This window comes from Ambystoma mexicanum, chromosome 9 (genome assembly GCF_040938575.1).
Source record: "Ambystoma mexicanum isolate Mex_15411 chromosome 9, UKY_AmexF1_1, whole genome shotgun sequence".
Lineage (NCBI taxonomy): Eukaryota > Metazoa > Chordata > Amphibia > Caudata > Ambystomatidae > Ambystoma > Ambystoma mexicanum.
In genome coordinates, this window is record NC_090931.1 from 960,384,059 (window position 1) to 960,405,000 (window position 20,942).

Genomic DNA, 20,942 nt, shown 5'->3' on the forward strand with positions numbered 1-20,942 from the left:
TTGGAGGCTATATTTTTTCAAGATAATATTAGAAATCAATATCTGATTTTAATGCATAATACAAATGCACGTGGAAGAATAGCTCAGGGGCAACAAACTCCTCTTGTAAACAAGACTACACTGAGCAGCATGGGTTCAGTACCCGATCCTGGTACTGTGTTCAGAGGTGGGAGTCTGGCATGAAGTGCAATATAAGACACTGATTTCATTTTTTAAACTTGTTTTAATAATGAATCAAGATTGAGCTGCACGTTACTATACTTCTAGGCTGTTCTTCAATTGAAAGTTGATGTTGCAATCTTTACTACTAATTTTCCATTTGCCTACTAATACATTCCTTGGTTAAACCAGATTAATTTTCCCAGAGTTCTGAGAGATTGGTGTTTTTCAATACAGATCTTACATGAATGCACCATGTTAATGTACAAATATGATCCTGAGCTAATAAATCCTGTAATACCTCTTTGTAGATTACCAGGTCTGGGCATGACCAGAGCTTTAGCTAATATAAACAGGTTTCAATATAACCCTTCAAGAACCTTAGAATCAATCGATCCCAATTCGCTGTGAACAGCTAATGTGGGAGCCGATTGTGGTAATTTTTTGTAAATGTTTCTCGCTGATGTCTAGTATTTTTACATTGCTGTATCCCCACCCAGTTTGCTTCCATAAGATGCTGCTGGCTGTGCATTTATCTGGTACATTTTTAGAGATGGAACGATTCCCTATCAAACATGTGAATCTTACAGTTGTGCCACCATATTGCATTAAACCATTATTGCACTTAATTATTTGCCCATTCCAACTACCATCTTCAGAAATAGTAGTCATAGATAGTCAAACGCACCTACTTCTTCTAAAGTGCAGCTATTCATCTGCACACCCACCTTCCTTACTCCTCTCCTAACATTCCTGCAAACCATCACCTTTGTCTTACTCTGGTTTATCTCAAAATCCTTAGGAGTGCAAATATCTTGAAAAAAACCTAAATTGTCGATTTAGGCCAGTAAGGGTTTTGGAGATAACCACTGCATCGTCTGCAAAGAGTAAGATACTAACATAACAACCATTAAAGGTTGGCACCTCCACAGGAAGAGACCCTATTTTGTTGTCAATATCATTGATATAAAGGAGAAACAGCATAGGGGCTAAAACGCATCAATGTCTGACTCCTTTATTTACCCTGAAACTTTTGGGCCTCTCCCCATTTGGACCCCACCTGCTGGATGCAGAATTAGCAGAATACAATGCAATTTTCATAGGTTCCGGGACCCCCAGTACTTTCATAGTTGATCAGAGTGTTTTTCTTGGTACGTTGTTAAAGGCCACCTTTGGGTCGAGGAAGGCTAAATAGAGAAGCATCTTCCTTAATGTTTCTTATTTATGGGTAAGTAAGAATAATTTAAAGCATTGGTCTGTAGTGCCGGTACCCCTTTGAAACCTGCCTGAAGGTGAACCATTACCCAATGCATCTTAATCCAACACCTAATTGACTTAACAGTGCTTTGCCATAGATTTTACAGTTGCTATTTATTGAAGAAATCAGGCGATAGTTTGAGGGACAATATCTATCGCCCTTTTGGATACGATAATTGCCCCTCACCATGAGTTCAACCTTATCCCTGTTGTCAAGATGAGATTAAACAAAGATGTTAGGTATGGTGCCCACACAGTTTGTTCATCCTTAAAGATGTCAACAGCAATGCCACCTGAACCTGGTGCTTTATAGGAAGTTTACCCTTTTATCGCTGTGGCTACATCACTGAACGAAAATAACAAGTCGCTCTTTCTGAGGTTTGTTGTTATCTGCTCTGTGTAAAGATCTACTCCCTATTTTACATGGTTACCATTATCACTATGTAATTTTGAAATGAACTAGGCAATCTGCTGGTGAAATACAACACTCAGCTTGATCGTTTTGGGGGTTCTTTTTTTGTGCCACAAACTTCTACAATCCCCTTGTATCATTGGTTCTCAGTGCTCTTTCCAGAATGACACATTTACTTTCCAGAAATGAACTTTTCTGCTTTGTAATCTTTACGTGCTTTCGTTATTTCAGAAGATCTATTTCCATTCTAGCTTTTTAAAAGATTGAGCCACTTCCTTTTAGTATGCCTACATTCACCATCAGACCAAGACTCTCTTCTGTACCTATTAGATGTTACCTCTTTTACTGACTTCATAAGGAAGGACTTCATTATACTTATAATATTCTCAAAGGAATCCCAGAGACCCAACGATTTTATATCGGGGGCACCCAAAACGTACTGAAGGATAGGCAATCATCTTTGGTATATGTTGCAGAGTACCTCATTTTTATTGATCTGTTCCCATCTCAGTTTTTTAAAGTTGTCTACACAGGTCACTTGTACCCTCATAGTAACCTCATATTATCTGCAATGGAAGCCTGGGATTTATCACTCCCAAACGATATAAAAATACAGGTTGTTTGTAATCACTCCCTGATCTATCAAGAATCTTAAAACAACGTAATCCCCACCCCCCATTAAATGAGGTTCACTAATATATAATAAATACAGCTTTGACTATTACTGCTCCCAAAAGATGGTTGACTGGTATGTCACATTCTAATCTACCATTAGATGCTCTCAGCCATAATTGATCCACTGCCAAAGCGGTTTTCTGTTTTGGGGCAATTATGAATGAGGGGTGGTATGTCCCAGGCAACTTCTTCACCCACTGTAATATCGACTGTGCTATGTAATGATTGAAATTGTAGATTCAAATACCTTGCCATGAACTTAATCAACCTCCTCTTATTTCCTACTCATAGAATGGTCCAACGGAGATCACCAGGCCCCTTACAAATGTGCCTGTCCGGAAGAAATGCTGGTAATTCCGGTTCCAGCCTTTTTTCCAGACCGGCACACTTCAAGTTTACCGGTGGGGCAATGGATCTGCCATCAGGCCTGACCTGCTGGGAGTTCAGGTCCCTACCGGCAAAGAAAGGCCACAATGACTGGCACTGGTTACACCAGTGCCTGTAATTGCCCCAATCCCATCCCTTGGATTCCTATGGGACTTAATGGGAACTTACTGCACTTCGCCGCCGCTAATATCCCGGTTATACCGGGATAGCGGGCTGCGGGGACTTTAATGGAAGTTTGCTGGTATCCCACCGGTAACAACGGCAGGATACCCACAAACTTTGAATGAACCCACACATTTCTTGGAAACATAGAATATCCGCATTTCTAACAAATGCAATCCAATCTTCCTCTGTCAGGGTTGCCTTGTGACTTGACCACGCAGTGTAGACGGATAATTCTACCCAACAATGTAACAAATACCAATACCAAGGCATCTATTATTTGTAAGAATGGACCCAAACATGAACAGCAGACCTCCTAGAGCCGGAAAGGAAAAGGCACATTAACAACAGCCTTTTTCTTTATCAATGATCCAAAGTACATTTAGACTGACACCAACCTCAAGTGTGCTTTTACTAGCAATGGATAACACCATCCTGGCTGGCAATACAGGATAGAATCAACAGGAGCACAATGAGGTAGGAAGTATCTGTAGAGTGACAAGAAAAAAACATGCAAGATAAGAATCGGTATAATAGATCAGAGGAGTAAGACAGAGAAAGAATTGGGCCCTTACCGTGTGACTGATGGAAGACAGCTTCTGACGAGCAGTGTAAGGGTGGATCTGCTAACCAGGTAAAATCCGGAAGCCTCCTCAATGTGAGAGGACTATTCCTGCAGAACAACGGAGCGCCTAGAGGCCAGGAAGTTCCTTGAAGAACCCGACGAAACGCAGATGCTCCCAAAGACACCCCTCAGGTACTCGGAAGTCTCTAGTCCTTACCAGGGTGATCGAGAGTGCAGAGACTCCGGACTTACTGGGTAGCGATCACAGGTAAGGGTCCGATTCACTTGGAATCCATTGAGCAATCTGAGTCAGCAACTTGAGGAGCAGTTCAAATCCAATATCGTCAGGTGGAAGAGGTCCATGAAGCAATCCCAGTCAGCAACGTGAGGAGCAGTTTCTATCCAAAATCGTAAGTCGGGAGGAGTCAGTTGAACAATCCAGGTTGGCAACAGGGGGAGCAACAAAACAGCAAGAACAAGGGAAGTATGGGTCGGAAATAACAAGACAGCAATATTTAGATAAACTTCGAGCAGGTAAGGATTCAGCCAAAACGTAGTCCAGGAATAATCTAGAGATCAAGAAACCAGTAAACATAGGGAGTAGAATACACAGAACGTAGCGCACTTCAATCAAAATCAGAAGCACTGGCTACATGACAAAGGGGAGTTTAAATAGCTACAATGTCACATGATCGAACGCGTGCGTGATGACGGATTGCCTTAATGTTTTTTCCCTAGACTCCACAGCAACCGCCATCGTGCTGTAAACGGCGCACGTTTCTTTATTGTTGTGATTCTCTGAAAACGGGCGCTGCATCTTGGAGCGCAATGCCTTCTTCGTATCGAAACGGCCAAAACTCGGGATTGTGTGAATACTTTACAAGCATTACCAGGAGTATTCCTCAGAGAATGTGACGGAAGAGTGAATGAATCAGTAGGAATCCTGACATCCTCCTCTAGTTTAGGTTGCATCCCAGCAGTATTCCATGTTAAAATATGAACATAATGTTATGCATCCACCCTCTCCCTGTTTCTTATCTTCAGAAAGAGTTGTGGTATTGTCAGTCAATTATGCTAAAGTTGTTTAGAGATTAGTTGGCTACCAATCACATAGAATAACAAGCATTTCCCATTTGCTTTGGTTCATGGGTATCACCCACTCTTCTGCCCTTTAAATCACACTGTTTCCCCACTACCAGACCCAGGGTAATATAGGTTTTCTCATGTTCTTCTTGTTTATGGCGATCATTGCCCTGAAGACTTCTCATCATGGAAGGGATAGAATAAAATTGTATCTCAGAACCTTTTGAGCGAAGGGTTCTGTGTTTGATGGTCAACAATCCATCAACCAAGGCAGGCTTTGTGAGTTTCAAATTAATGTAATCATACCAAGCATTACTGGGGTATGTATATCTTACTGCCATCTTTATATCTGCCAAAATATTCAAAGAGCAACCTTTCACATTCCTGATCCAAGGTGAGTACTTATTTACTAGGTAATTCCCCCCCCCCCACCATTCCCTTGTACCTTTACCCAATTGCCATACTCCATTCATATAAACAGTGTCCTTACATGGGTCCATTAATTTTCCCAATTTTTTTTAATTAGGATTCTGTGATTTTAGTGCATTTCACCCTTGCTTGGCGGTAGCTCATTCCTTTCCTCTCTTTCTTTCCCTCTATATTTCCCTAATACCTGTGGGATTTACTGTCGCATATTTCTCAAAGCTGAAATGTGATTTCCTGCAAGTCATTTTTGGCATTTGAGTATATAGTCTGTGAACAAACAGGTTCCAAGAATACTACTGGTGTGTAGCCATATCTCCATTTCCATGCCCTGTAAATTGAGATTGTTCTGTATTGTCATCAATCATGTTAACCTCTATGCTATTTTCCTTTGGTAAATCCTTTTTCAGGGGAACACAATTTATATGAGGGGTACAGTTATCTTTCTTCACTCAAGACTATTCCACCTTTCTCCAAAAAGGATGACACCTTTGTCATTTTTTATGCATTCTACCACGGGCCTGTAGGTAGTCACTTCCATTTGCGTGCCATTAGCAAGAAGCACTTCAGCATACATGCTCCTCTCACCTTGCTCGCTCATTAATTTTGATTTCTCAACCAGAGTTTTTTTTTCACCCTTAGATTACTTCTTTCCCCCTGCTTTGGGCCCTGTTTTCCTCTGTGGCACCCCCAGAACCTGGAGGTTACTTTTGCCTAGGATTCCACCCGCGTGAGGCTTGTGTATATTGCTGTAAGAAGAAAACTGTTCATCTTTTCTTGGTACGCCTGATATATTTGATTTGTGACTATTTTCCACATAGATTAAGCGAGAAAGTCCATTCTGTAGATCCATGGATTTGTCCACTATTACAACAGGGTTTTTATCATCCTTATTCGCAGTCTAGATCACTACATCATCTTGGGATAAAAGTGTGTTCTGTGGTTCTGCAGTTTTCTCCATTAATACACTGGGATTTTCTTCATCTTTATCCCCTGCTGGCCCTTTCGGTGATATAGGGCCTCATGATGACTTTGCAGGTATCCTGGTGGTAATTCCACCAAGATACCGGCAAATGGTAACACAGTTACGAGTGCCAGTAAGGGTTATAATACCCATTCCATGGAGTCTTATAGGACTCCAGGGGGGGATTTGCCGGTATTAACGGCACTGGTAGCACCGGTGCCGATAATACCATTTTTTTTGCTGGTAGGGTGGTGGAAATACCTCCAGCTGGAGGTAATTCCTCTGCCCTACCAGCAAACTTGTACTCTCCTGATGCGGAAACGTGCCAGTACAGAGTAATACTGGCACGTTAATTCCGCACCAGCAAAGTTGTAATGAGCCCCTAGTCTTTCAGATGGGCCCAACTATGTTTGAGGATAAATCACCTGTGCGTCTCTCCACTGGGATTTTATAAGTCTTGCCCCAACTGATGGGCATCCCTAGGTAGTTTATACAGAGCTAAAAGATCTTCAGAAGCTTTCCTTAGATTTGTCCGATACTTTTCTTGACCAAGAACTGCACGTGTGGGTGCGGACTAACATGTTCTTTTATTTCCTCGGTAGGTAATATTCTCCTTGCTGGTAACTTTGCAAGTTGGTTCCTCGACCAACTTAATCAGTTTCGTCAAGCCCATAAGCAAAGATTCTATTTCACTTATTAAATTGTGGCTTCAGTAATAGGTACCATGGTCATAGCTTATGACGACAATGACTGCCTTTATGTGTAATTGATTTTATAAACGTAATTATGTTTTGATTGGTGATGTGTTTTTATGTATGTGATTTCTGAAAATTGTATTTTGTAATTTTGTGGGACTTTTGATGTTCTGAAATAAAGTTACATTGATTGATTGGTTGGAATTGTTAATACAATAGGCATAGCATTACTTTTATCAGTCAAAGAATATCCGTACTGCGAGAGAAAACAGATTCCTTGACTTCAACATCAATGGAAAGTCTACCCATGAATGACTGGTATAGGTACCTGAAATCTACTTAACAGTAATGCTAAAGATTGTCTGTTTCCTATTAACCTCTTTGTATTATGTCTCCCATATTTTATTTCATGCTAGTATATTATGAACAGGTAATTTAAATTTTATCAGAATATATATTTTTTCATAATAATTTAATCAAAGGCGGGACTGAAAAACAGGATTAATTTGAATTTGCATATATTCAGGTGTTGGGAATGCCACTGCCTGTGTCCTGCATGATGTCATCTATGTAACTGGGGGTCACTACGGTTACAGAGGAAGCTGCACATATGACAAAGTTCAGTGTTATCGTCCAGATATCAATGAATGGAGCACAGTTACCACCAGTCCGCACCCAGGTAAAATATCATTATTTCTATTAGAAATTTTTTTTAAAAAACATTGTAAAACATCTGAAGGCGAGGTACTGAGTTGGGTATTGTCTGTGGCCAAAAAACAAGTCTAGCAACAACTTGTGTCTGAAGAGTATATGTATATGTATGGAAAATGTGTCCCTTTTTCAATGGAACCTTTATCGAGTGTACTTGAGATGGCATCACAGTATCCCATTCACAAGATCACATTTGAAGGAGCTCAATCACACGCTGAAGCTACATAGAGGCTGATAACAAGACTTTCTTTCACACACGTTTTAGAAATGCGCGTTTACATCTCCTTTGTGTGCATGGAAAAAGATGTGGCATATTGGCAAAGAGTGTGCGTATCAGATAGCTACACATTCAGATTCCCCTTTTTAGTTTTGGCTTTTAGCTCGCCCTGAAAGTGCTACCTATAAAGCCAAAACTATTGTCATTAAATAAGAGATTTAACATGAGAGCTTAAAATAGGGGATTTGAATGTAGGTTTGTAATGCTTTTCAATGCAGGTTGACATATGAGGAAGGATATATGTAGTTTGGCTATGTGTCTCACCCATTTAAAGCCCATTGCTAAGTGAAATCTATAGGATTTGCCTCCCATTCGCACCCATTTTTCCCTCCAACCACACACCCTTTTGAACTCTTTGGCTCCGATTCTACTGTGTGGTGAATTTGTCAGCCATTTGTACTCCTAAAATGGGGGCTGCCATCTGTTAATGTTATTGAAATGTTATTTGACTTGATTGATGCTTTAAAATATATTTACTGCAGCTTTCAAGTTATGTTACACATTTTACAGTATTGTCTATTAAAAATAAACAAGGTACTGTAATAGTTTCGTTTTGGTTTAAAATGGCTGTGACAATGTACATCTAATGACTTGTGGGGGATTGCTCCAGTGTTTTTGATGTAAGGAGCACCAAATTGGCTGTGCAGTTAGTTTTGTTAATTTTTGTTGGTGGCTTTATGCGGCTGCTGACATTGAATTTCTTTTTACTAATGTTATAAATATGTGCCCGCGGCAGATTAATGTTGTTAACCCGCTGCCAGCACCTATTTGCAATGTTAGTCAAACGGATTTAATATCGGCAGCCGCTTGGCTTTCCCGATGCCGCCGTCTTTAACTTTGATGTACTAACGTTGTAAATATGTTCCACCGGCGAATCAATGTTGTTAACCCGCCGCCAGCACCTAATAGCAATATTAGGTAAACAAAGTGAAAGTCGACGCAGCTTGGATTTCCCGATGCCGCTGACTTTCACTTTGTTTTACTAACGTTTAATGTTGTGGTTTGTTACTAGTGGATAAACCACTTAATTCTGGATTATCGAGTTGTGCAGTGGAATGCCGAACTCTCTGCAAAAACTGTTAACTGATTACAGGCGAGACAGTGATTCAAACCTATCTTGTTTTGCACTGCTTTGCTTCCCAGACAAATGCCACACGGCCTGCGCCACATGTACACAGTGGGATCAGGCGTACTGCGACTCAGACAACGAGCTGTGCTTGTGCATGCAAGGGTGTTTCCAAAGATAGCAAAATCTTCTTCTGACTGAATTGTAAACCAAGTGAAGCCACTTGGGGAATGCTAGACTCACACAGGGCGAGTCTGAGGTTTTCAGCAATCGAAACAGTGATACTTGAACGTACATGCCAGGCAGCCATCTCATGCAGGGGTGTAGGTTTGCTTTCAGAACACAGGTTGTGTTAGTGGAGAAGGGCATGCACCTAACCAGAGGGAATGTAGGAATTCTAACATGGCTTGGAAAAGCCAATAGTTATGGCTTGTGTCTAGACTTCAAAAAGGCATTTGCCAGACACTACATCATACACTCAGCTACTTTCACCATTTGCCAGATGTTACCCTTTTATGGCCAGGTATAACACGCTTCAAACCGGGGACCTCTAAGAGCAGGATTCAAACCTGTGCTTCTCTGTGTGGTCTTGCTTCCAAGACAAACGTGTTGCCCCTGATCTATCCTCTCAGCCCAGGTAAGTATACGTTTGGCAGTGCCTGGAAAATGCCTATCCCATGCCTACAAAAGCCAAAACTGTTGGCTTTGCCAGTACTTGTTTCCACTGTGAGCAATTCAAGATGGGTTGGGCATGTTTCCAAATGTTTGTGTGCCCTGCATTCCAGACATGTTCCATTGAATGCACAAGTCTTTCTGATGCTTTTACCTCTGCTAAGCACAAAAATGTAATTGATCGCTTTTGTACCAAGAACATTTCCTCCCCTACGATATGGTGGAAATGCAGCTTCCTGCATTTCTGTAATTCGGCACGGTAGGCCTATTGAAGCTAGTCATGCTGAATTGGGCTCTGTAATGAAGTGCAGACGGGTTATCAGAGGTGGATACACCAACTGTGGGGTTCACTGAAGAACCAAAGTAAATATAACCTCTCCATACTTGTTCAAGCCTTCCTAATCCATACTATTCCAATAGAATTGCTGAGGCCAATTCGAATTCAGCAGATGTCTGTAAAATATATCAAGAACCCACGATTAGAGCTGACTCTACAGATATAATGATCCCTTATGTGATAAATTGGCATCCTTCTGCGGAAGAAGTAGCCACCATTATAAATGCGTCTTTTCAGAGGGGAACTTTTCGGACTTTATTAGAAACAGCTCAGATTACCCTGCTCTTGAGAAAAAACTCAACTGATCCTGAGGTACTGTCAAATTTCAAGCCTACATCAAACCTTTCCTTGCTCAGTAACATCGTAGAAGTAGAAGCAACCTCTCAATTGTCCAAGTACTTGGAAAATAATATTCTTGTATCCTCCTCGTAATCATGTTTTCGTCTTTGTCATAGTGCAGAGACTTTATATTCGCGAGAAATTAAGGTCTATTGGAGATCAAGGACACTCAGCAGCACTTATTCTCATAGATCTCTCAATCGCTTTTGACACGGTAGAGCACAATATATTGATCCAGCGACTAAAGTCTCAGATGTATATTTCTGGATCAGAACTGGCTTGGCTAAAATCTTATTTGGCTGGCAGACGTCAGAGGGTCTAACTTGGAAATGTTACATCTGCTAGGACCTGGCTGACCTGTGGAGTGCCACAGGGTTCAGCACGTTCACCCCTTCTTCTCAATGTGTATATATTTTCTTTAGCGCAAATCGTTGAAAGCTAGGGTTTTGACTGTCAACAATATGCTGATGAGACACACATTCTAGTGTACTTCCTTAGCAGCAAAGATGCATTAAGGAAAGTGGGAGAACGTCTGGCTGCTAAACAGAGATGGGCACCTTTCTCAGGCTTAACGGGAGAAACAACAGGAATATTAACAGTGGGTAGCCCGAGGGAGAGTCCCCTGCTATTTGCTTAGGCTTCTAGTTTAGGTACACCTCCTGTTCCAGTTGAGGTAGTCAGAAACGTGGTGTTGATTGACAGTGAGCTGCCTTCTCTCCTTAGGTGGATTCTGTAGTAAAGAGCGCCCCATTTCACCTGTACAATATGAACCGATGTGGCAAAATTTTAGGCCCAAATCAACGAAAGACCAGGGTTCAAGCAGTGGTACTAGCCAGAAACCAGGATTGCACAACTATGCATCTGGGCACTGCAAAGAAATGAATAGCTGAGTTGCAAACTTTTCAAAATTCACAATACAAATGATTTATGGGCACAGGCGGGAGCGTGACCAGGCGGCCTTCGATCCGGTCGTGCCTGCTGTAACCTCTGCTACAGTGCGCCCGTTTCCCTAATGATACCGTAATCGTTTTAAGTTTAATTTCCCACTCATCAAGGTTGATGGTGTCCCAAAAACTAGCGGCCCGCTCATCAGCTGAACTGTAGCCCATGTACCGAGGAATTAGCGATTTCTGTCCCGACTCAGCGGCGGCTCCGAAAAAAGAAAATGGCAGTGATCGCATGGTGGAGGAGTGGGCTGTAAAACGCCTGATCTGATTTACCCTGCGGCTGGAAGAGAGTGCCTGAGGCCCCCTGTGCAGGCACTCTGACTGCTCTCGCTGAGGTGCAGGTGCATGGCACCCCAGTCGGGGTCGGGGTTGGGGTCGGCGTGAAGCTTGTGAGACAGGGTGGCAGGATAGGGCTTGGCGGGGCTCTTCATCCTGAGCAGTGGCAGGGAGTAGACCTGCAGGCGATATCACTCTTTATTTGTAGAACCGAGCCCGCGCAGCGCGGGCCCCCGGCACACCAGTCCCAGTCCTGCGAGGACTATGCTGAGGAGAAGGAGCGTGAAGTTGCTGGTAAAGGCTGCAAGAAGGCCAACGATTGGAAGGTGTGCAAGGCAAGGTGGGGGTGGAAGAACCTCCGCAGAAGCACGAGCAAGCGAGCCGCTGCAGGAGTAATGGGGCACCTTCTACCTTATCTTGGCATCATTAGGTAATGAATCATTGAGAGTCACTTTGAGTCAATCCTCACATATCCTTCATTGAGCCACTGCCTCTGTATACACTAATTGGGTACTTCATGTGAATTTGCATTAAAGACACCCCATGGCCCTAACACTGTTGGACCCTTGTTTCCACAGAGCCTCAGGGAGGAGATCTGGGGCGACGTTCTCTGGGCTGCTCCCCTAACAAACCATTGGGAGTGCCCCTTGGAGCCACTTTGAAAACTTGTACTGATCTCTCCCCAACCACCCTGGTGCAGGCAAACCTCTTGGGGCTGCCTGGACGGCGAGGGCCCTGAGGTGGGCGTCAGTGATAGAAGAAGCTGTGAGCATTTCGACTGGAGTGCGTTGGAGCGGGTGAGAGGCCCGCTTACAAGTAGGTGCCTAGTTCCAGGATATTGATCTCCCACCTATTGGTTATTCCTCTTAGCTAGACCCATTGTGAGACACGAGCACTAAGACCTGAGCTGCTTTCTAGGAGTAGGGCCCAATGGTGTGATTGCAGGCTGCTGGCCCTCGAGTGACTGGCGCCCTTGCTGCCTGGCTCTCTTTGGGAGGGACAGGGATCTACTGTGCACTTGTCTGAGGCTGGACTTTACACCCCCCACCCTCCGGGAGCCCCTCATCCTGGGGTGTTGCTGGCCTGTGAAAGCCCCTGACTCTGTTGGTGGGGGCACTTGGCTATTGCCCTCGGTTGGCAATGCCCAAAGCAGGAGCGAAGGTGAAGGCACCAGATATCACTGCGTTCTTGAACCCCCAGGAGGCTAAGAATTCAGCAATGCAGTGGGTGCGCAGTAGAGGTTCAATCGCCTCTGCCCGTGCTGCCCATACTGACTCTACATTCTCTAAACAGGACTTCAAACTCTCAAACAAGATACCACGCAGGAAATCAAGCAGGAAATTAAATCTTCCAATGAGACCGTGGCCAAGTCAATAGCGGACCTAAATTCCCACCTAGTGGGCCTCGAATCCCATGTGAACGACCTTGAAAACACAGTATGCAAACAGGCTTATCACGCACAATGAGCAAAACGAGAGGGAGGCATTGAGGAGGAACTTGATATCTGGCCGTAACAGGCGGACCTGGAAAACAGGTCGAGAAGAAACAATATTCACCTCTGAGTGGTCATACGCCACGTCCAAGTCCACGATCTGGCTGACTATGTAAGAGATCTCTTTAAGTCCCTGCTTGAACTCCTGGATTCCGAAAGCTGGTCCTAGACAGGACCCACCAGGTATTTTCCTCTGCACAACAGAGATGCAATTTGCTGCCAAACGTCCTTTGCCAAGTGCATTTCTTTCGCCAAAAGGAGGCGATTATGGTGGCGGCTCCAAGGTCAGAGCCTGTGGTCTTTTGGGACTCCTCTCTCACTCTATTCCAAGACCTCTTGCCCTATTCCTTAGCTAATCACTGGCAGTTGCAGTAAGTTACCTCCTGGCTGCAAGCGCAAAAGGTCCACTATCGCTGGGGATTTCCCTGTAAACTGCTGATCTTTTACTTTCGGGATCGCCACTACATGATTGGCTCAAAAGAGGAAGTGAGTGAGCTGATGGAGGGGGCGCAGAGGCCCTCCAGCCAGAGGTCAAAGGGCAAGAAGATGCCCACTTAGAGCCCACCCTCCTGGACAAGAGGAGGAAACCGAGGCACAACCCTGCAAATCAGAAGCCACAACCGTTAGCTGAGGAGGGCCGGGATCTACCAGACTGATATACAGATGTTCGGTGGCAGCCGGGGGGTTTCTGTTACTAATCCACTGTAGCCTCTACGGTTGCACCCAATTATGGGAGGCTTACTCGATGTGAATTGCAGGCCTCTAGAAAAGATACTGCGTTACTATGCCTATTCAATGTTCTCATATGATGAAGTGGGACCATGCAGGGAGATGGGGCCCAATATTCTTGGTTTAATGACATTGTTCGAAGTTAACTGGCGTGTTTTACAGTGCTTATTTTTGTATTATTTGGGTCAGAGTTTCATTGGTTCTTGTTTAGTTGCAACACACAACTTGAAATTAGCCAGGGTCTGTGTCCCTTAAGCCCCTCCTGTGTGGCAGGTCAATCGCTATGCATGCTAAGGGCATATCTGAGGGGACATAAAATGGCGAATCCTGACGTTTCCTGTGTGACCCTGAATGTGCAGGGTCTAAATGCCCCATTAAAGCTTAAAGCGCTCTTTCAGAGACTGTCCACTTTGAATTCATTGCTCCTATTTCTTCAGGAGACCCATCTCTTGCCCGCTGAGGAATTTTGTCTTTATAGTAAGCTATACCCCATTGCCTACTGCGCCTCTAGTGGTTCTAGGAGGCGTGGACTCGCCATCCTGGTCTGCAAGGATATTCCCCTGAAGGCCCTGAGGGTCTTGAGTGATGTGGAAGGGAGATATCTTAGGGTGTTAGCGCTCCTATATGGTTGTAAAATAACCCTGGTATCGATCTATGGTTCAATTGACCAGCAGGACCTATTTTTCGCTTCTCTCTCTAAGAGGTTGAGGGAATTTGCTGAAGGGGAGGTTATTATGGGGGTCGATTTCAATTATGTAGTTAATCCTCTTATGGATAAATCCTTACCCCCAACGGCCAATGACAAGAAAATTGTTCTGGCCTTCAACATACTCCTGCGCGAACACTCACTAATTGAGGTATGGTGATTTTTTCATCAAGAGGAACATGAATATACCTTTTTCTCCGCAGTTCACAGAGAGTTCTCTAGGTTAGACATGTTCCTAGTTACTAACACCCTAATACCACAGATAACTGGCACTGAGATACTTTCAAAGGCTGTATCTGACCATGCGCCTCTTGAGCTCTCAGCTGCCCTGATCCTCCTTCAAAATCGTTCTGGCGCCTGAACGACTTCCTACTGGGGGACCCGGTAGTGCAGTCTCATGTCTCTGAGGGCATAGTGCAGTACTTTCAAGAGAATGACAATGGCACAAAGTTAAGCAAGGTAGCCACATGTACCATATAGAGGCATTGCAAAACAGCAGGGGAGACCTTGAGTTTTATGAAGAAGGGAAACTTCGTATTATGGGGAAATTCTATTGGTTGCATTCAGCAGCGCATGGGGAGACCAACAGGCAATGCAAGATTTCATTCTTAAATCTCATCTCCCCAACTTCCCCGGGACCTGCAGGAACTTCTAGAAGGGCTGATTACGTACCAGGAAGTTTTGATGGCAATTTGCATGCTCCCTTCGGGGAAAGCGACAGGCCCAGATGGCTTCTCTAATAAACTCTATAAGACATTTAGAACAGCTTTGGTCCCTCACTTGACGAAATTATTTAATTCCTCCTTATCCTCAGGGTCAGTGACAAACACTATGGCAGAATCGGCCACCACTATAATCCTGAAACCCAGGAAAGACCCGGGAGATTGCGATTGTATGGTCCCATTGCCATCCTTAACAGCAATGCTAAATTATTTAGTGAACGTATCGTTCTCCGTCTTGGGGAAGTCCACCCACTGTTAATTAACAGTGACCAAACTGGCTTCATACAAAACCGAGCAGCACATGACAACATCCAATGTGTGGTGGACCTTATAGCGCTGGCTGCCCAAAAATCCCTCAGAAACTATCCTTGCTGTCTCTCAACGCTCATCAAGCGTTTGATGGTATGTCCTGCGACTATTTGAAGCTGCTGCTGCCCGCGCTTCTCTAGGCTGGTCATTGCGAATTTCCACATCCCGGATACTCAAATCAGAGTCAACTCTCGCTGGTCTTCCCTGCTGCCATTGGGCAAAGGGACAAGACAAGGATGCCCTTTATCCTCCTTAGCCTTTTCATTAGCCATAGAACCCCTAGCTCAAAGAATGTGCTTCCATCCTGATATCCTTGGTTTTACATATGGGGAGTATTGTCATAAGCTAGCATTATATGCGGATGATGTGTTATGCTTCCCGAGAGACTCACTCACCTCCTAGCCAGCTCTTATTGTCCTACTGGCCCAATTTACAAAGGTTTTGGGGTTTGATATTAACTATGGGAAGTTTGTTGGAATGGGCTTGACACAGACCCTGGAAGCCTTAGCCACTCTAAGGGAGATGTTCCTGTTCCAATGGGCTGATAAGGAATTCTCTTTTCGGGGGTACAGATAACCTCCACTTAGTTTAGTTTAGTTTATTATTTATATAGCGCGCCTAACCCAGAGGTATCAGGGCACTGTGCATAGATTATTGTTACAGATGGAACATTTACATTTGCAGCAGACAGGATAATACTGGGGACCAGGTTACAAGTGGTCAGCACAGCAGTAGTAACAGTCAGCTGGGCTGTTAAAAGCCAATATTCTGTGTCTGTGGAAAGAACCCCAGCAGTTTCTACAGCGATGGGACACGCAAGAAATTCCTGGTTATGCCGCATCTGCGCTGTCAAGATGACTCTCCTCCCAAAGTTGTTGTATATTTTCCAAGCATTACCTGTATTTATTCAAGAATGCGAACTGCTTGATTTACAAAAAGTAGTGGGACAGTTCATCTGGGAGCGCAGGAGACCTAGGATTCCTCGCAAGCTCCTCACAAGGGAGAAAATGCTGGGTGGGCTAGTGGTTCCATCGATCCCGAGGTATTTTCGGGCCTCTCAAGTCGCCTCCTTGGTAGAATGAGCAAGAGTTGGTGACTCCCCCAAATGGAAGGACATAGAGCAAGCCGCCTCACCTTTCCACCTAGGTCATCTTCTGTTCCTTCATAAAGAAGCGTGACGAATGCTTGACACTATGCTAATAACCACCTTGGCGACCCTGCAGAACTGGGACAAAGCATGTGTACAAAAGGGCTTTAAAATGGGGCTGGGCACACTTTCCCTAATTACCCCAAACCCGGCGTTCATGCCATGCATGCAGGCAGGTAAGGGGACTTCCAGCACTGGAACGCTGGAGAAATCTTGAGGCTACAGGACCTCTATCCCGACGCTGTGGCCCTGACATTTGTTGAATGTAAGGAGGAGTTTAAGCTGTCTGAATCGGATCGCTTTCGGTATGGGCAAATACGCCACCGGGTGACTAATGCCTGGGTTAGACAGGTAGGGTCCCGTGTTCCGACAGGTATTTAACTCAAGGTGTTAGAGGGACAAAATTCACATAAAATGTCAACATGTTATCGGCTCTTGGAAAACGCATTACCTGATGAAAAGTTCCCTTACATGTTGAGATGGGAAAAGGAACTGGGGCGGGAAATTCCAGAGGAGTCCTGGTTGAAAATGTGGGCTATAACTCATAAAAGCTCACGTTGTGCTCTTGTTATGGAAGGGGCTCTCAAATGATGTTTCCGCTGGTACTTGTCCCCGCAACGATTGCATGCCATCCACACGACTTATTCTGACAGCTGTTGGCATGTATTAGGGCATTTAGGGGATTTGGCCCACATGTGGTGGCATTGCCCCATCATACAGATTTACTGGCTGGAAATTCCGGTCCAAGAGTAGAGAAATCACGGCTGCCCAGCTTCCTATGGACCCATTGGCTATAATGTTGGGGGATTTTCCTGAGGCTAGCTCGTTTCCTATGAAAGGGCCTAAGGCAGAGTTTATCTCCCAGTTGCTGATGGCAGCTCGAATCCCACGCACGGTTTCGGAAGGTGGCGGAGGATCCATGTATATCTTATTGGTCGGTAAAAGTGCAGGAGCTGATGGGAATGGAGAAAATGACTGTGCTTATGGCAAGGCGAATGTTGAAGTTCTCACGAGTATGGGGCCCCTTTCTTGAACACGTGGCCGACTGAGTAGATGTTTTTCCGGCCTATGGATTGGAATCTGGCACTGTAGTAAATCACGGACACTGTGAGCATCAGCAGGCTATTCAGTTGCAACTATGTCAATGTACCTAGTCGTGTGAATTGCATTGTTTATAAAAAAAATAATTTCCCCTTCCTCTCTTTAATATGTGGCTGTGTAAGGCTTTACAATTGGTTAATTACATAAAATTAAATTTCGATGTTAACTGTTACCTGGTACTCATATTGTGCTGTACTTTGTATTGCCACAATTGAGACTTCAATAAAAATATATGTTGCAAAAACATTTATTTACGGGCTCAAAACGTTTCTATCACATTTCTGAAACCCGTACTTTATTATATTGGCCGAAAATCCGGGTCCTCATATAAGTCAGAGTTTTAACACGGATTTGGAAAATCATTCAGGGAACAGCACCCAAATACCTGGCCACTTATGTAAAGCCTTATGCATGGCTCGCAAAATCTACTAGCCCACTAGCATTGGCAAGTAGTTTTTATGAAGGGAGAGTACCATTTCCATGAAACTCTCTGGTGACCTCCTCTGCTCTAGACCCTATACGGGTGCACCCTCCACCCCCTGAGTCATCGCCCCACTGCCTCAACATAGGCTTATGCATGAGGGAACTTTCCCTACCCTTCCCCCTGGCTCCCCAAACACCTACTTGACATTCTACCATGAGCTGGTACCTCCCCCCACCACTCTCGCACCACTTGTAAGCTTAAACTGTGAGTGTCCCCTACCACCCTTCCTCTAGGCGGCTAGCCAACTCCTGGCTTCTCCTGTTGGCACCTCCTTCTCAACTCTTAATAACTCCTCTAACATATCTTAATCCTTTCTCCTGTCCTGCTCCTCTTTTCATCACCTCCTCCTCCTGATCTCAACTGCTTCTTTCACCACCTCCTTCTCGGATATTACCCTGTCTTCCTGCTCATTGATTCCTGACTTCACCATCCCTGATCTCCTTTGCTTTTTGGCCTCACCTTTCTCCAACCACCACCAAACGCTTTCCTTATCCCTGAGCGAATTCCCAAACCTCTGCACTGTCTGGGCCCTCTGCACTGTTTGGGCCTCCTTACATATGTTTTCCTCCCCTTCACTGTGCCAACCTTGCTAAAAGGGATTGCACCCGCAAAGTATTTGTTTTACTGGCGCAGGATTGACTAATGTTGAATATATGCATCGTGCTGCAGTTTTCTTTGCTCAAGGAATGTGGGGTTCACACATCCTCTGGACTTCAGCTTCAAAATTCTGGTCTGCCATATAGGATTGATTGCTCCTGTCTAGTTTATGCACATGACTCAGGAGTGCTGGTGCTCTGCAATGTTTCTGTGAGCCCGTCGCTACCATGGCAACAGCTTTGCTGGTATGCAGTGTTTGTGTTACGATTCCACTAAGGAGTCCTGCCTTGCTGGGGAAATCAGACTTTGTTGATACCGAACAAAGTAAATGTATTAACTGCTGGGACTGTATTAAGTGCCCAAAGAACTCACAACCTTGCTACGATTCCCAAATGGATTCTGTACATTACTTAAAGGGACAGATCTCTGGGTAAAGTAGATGTGGCAAGCCCATGCACACTGACTCAGTTGCTGTTAGGGTGACAAGGGAATCCGCCCACGCTACCCCCATGCCCTGAATCACGGTGCATGTGTTTTTTAAGATGCTTTATTCTTTGAGAATAAGACCCAACGAGAAGGAAAAAAGCAAGATAAGTGCCTGACTCTGATATGTGTGCAACCTGTAGTCACAGGCTGAAATAACAGGTTGATATATGTAATAGCATTAACTTGGGTAATAATGCAAAATATTACAATGGCCAGAAACTGGACACATCCGGCATGAATGGCTATGTAAAAACATGATATCTGTTAAGGCAGGTATTCAACAACCCTTTGGTGAGGGCTGTACAACCACTAGCCCTAAGGAGGGCTCATACACCTGGCAAGAAAGGAAAGCCAAACTTGTCCCAAAGGTAAGCAACATGGACAGAGCGACAACTCTTAACTCTCAGGTAGGGGTAGCAGGCTGACACAAAGGTACAATCAGTCCACACGCTTATCAGCACTGACCAGGCCCTGCCACTCATTTGCTCCACCCACCTCCAGGGTTTTCACGCCGTCCAAGCCTCTACTTAAGGACTGCAGGCCAGCTACAGGCAGACAGCAATGAGTAGTCTGCTGGTCACGTGACCAGGCCCTGCCACTCAGTTGCTTTGCCCACCTCCAGTGTTTTCACGCCTTCCAAACTTCTACTTACAGACTGTAAGCCTGCTCCAAGCAGACAGCATTGATTAGTCACGCTGGTCCCGTGACCAGGTCCTGTCACTGAGTTGCTCCGCCCACCTCCAGTGTTTTTGCGCCATACAGGCCTCTACTTAAGGACTGCAGGCCAGCTCCAGGCAGACAGCATTGAGTAGGCTGCTGTTCACGTGACCAGGCCCTGCCACTCAGTTGCTGCGCCCACCTTCAGTGTTTTCGTGCCGTCCATGCCTCTACTTACAGAGTGTAAGCCTGCTCCAGGCAGACAGCATTGAGCAGTCCGCTGGTCAGGTGACCAGGCCCTGCCACTCATTTGCTCTGCCCGTCTCCAGTTCTCTCACCTTCCAAGTCTATACGTTAGGACTGCAGGCCAGCTCCAGGCAGACAGCATTGAGTAGGCTGCTGGTCATGTGACCAGGCCCTGCCACTCAGTTGCTGCGCCCACCTCCATTTTAATCAGTCCTCCTTAGGCGTCCTCATCGCCGTCGTCCTCAGCAAAGGACGTGCAAAGACAGGACCTCACCTGTTTGTGTCTGCTCTGGTCTTATAGGGCCAAGGGCCTGACCCGCTGTTCTGCATTTCACCTACAAACTAATCGATACTATTGTTACTCACCAAAAGACATCACCGCAGAGATGTTCGCGGAGGTGTTCGCAGTCTGCAGCAGTCCGTGATATCTGTGCACTGAAGAATCTGGTAGTCTGTTTATTACCTTACTTGTGAAGGAGGAGACTGCTATTAAAAACACCCTTGTGCCGCGGGGCGGCCGCGGAGCTGTTCGCTGAGGTGTTCGCAGTCTGCAGCAGTCCGTGAAATCTGTGAACGTAAGAATCTTGTAGTCTCTTTACTACCTTACTTATGAAGGAGGAGACTTCTATTAAAAACATGCTCACGCCGCAGAGCGGCCGCAGAGCGGTTCGATGAGGTGTTCGTAGTATGCACCAGTCCGCGGCTGTCTGGGCGGAAGCAGCCAAACTATGTGAATCAGATGCCGGGAAGAAAATTTGCACTGGCTGCGTAGCCAGCGCACTTGCAGTGAGGACAGTGGGCTGGGACACAGAAACCCATTGAAATCTCCCTCGCACCCGATGAAAAAATCCCAGCATTG

At 44.9% G+C, this 20,942-nt stretch overlaps 1 protein-coding gene across 3 annotated transcripts in view; it reads left to right on the top strand.

The window, feature by feature from the left end:
- The window catches only part of KLHL23 (kelch like family member 23), a 221,494-nt gene that overhangs the window by 160,138 nt on the left and 40,414 nt on the right, over positions 1–20,942 (top strand). For all 3 annotated transcript variants that reach the window (XM_069616171.1, XM_069616169.1, XM_069616170.1), the window contains exon 3: positions 7,309–7,461. In XM_069616171.1, coding sequence (XP_069472272.1) covers positions 7,309–7,461 — 153 coding nt within the window. The remainder of the gene's footprint in view (positions 1–7,308; positions 7,462–20,942) is intronic.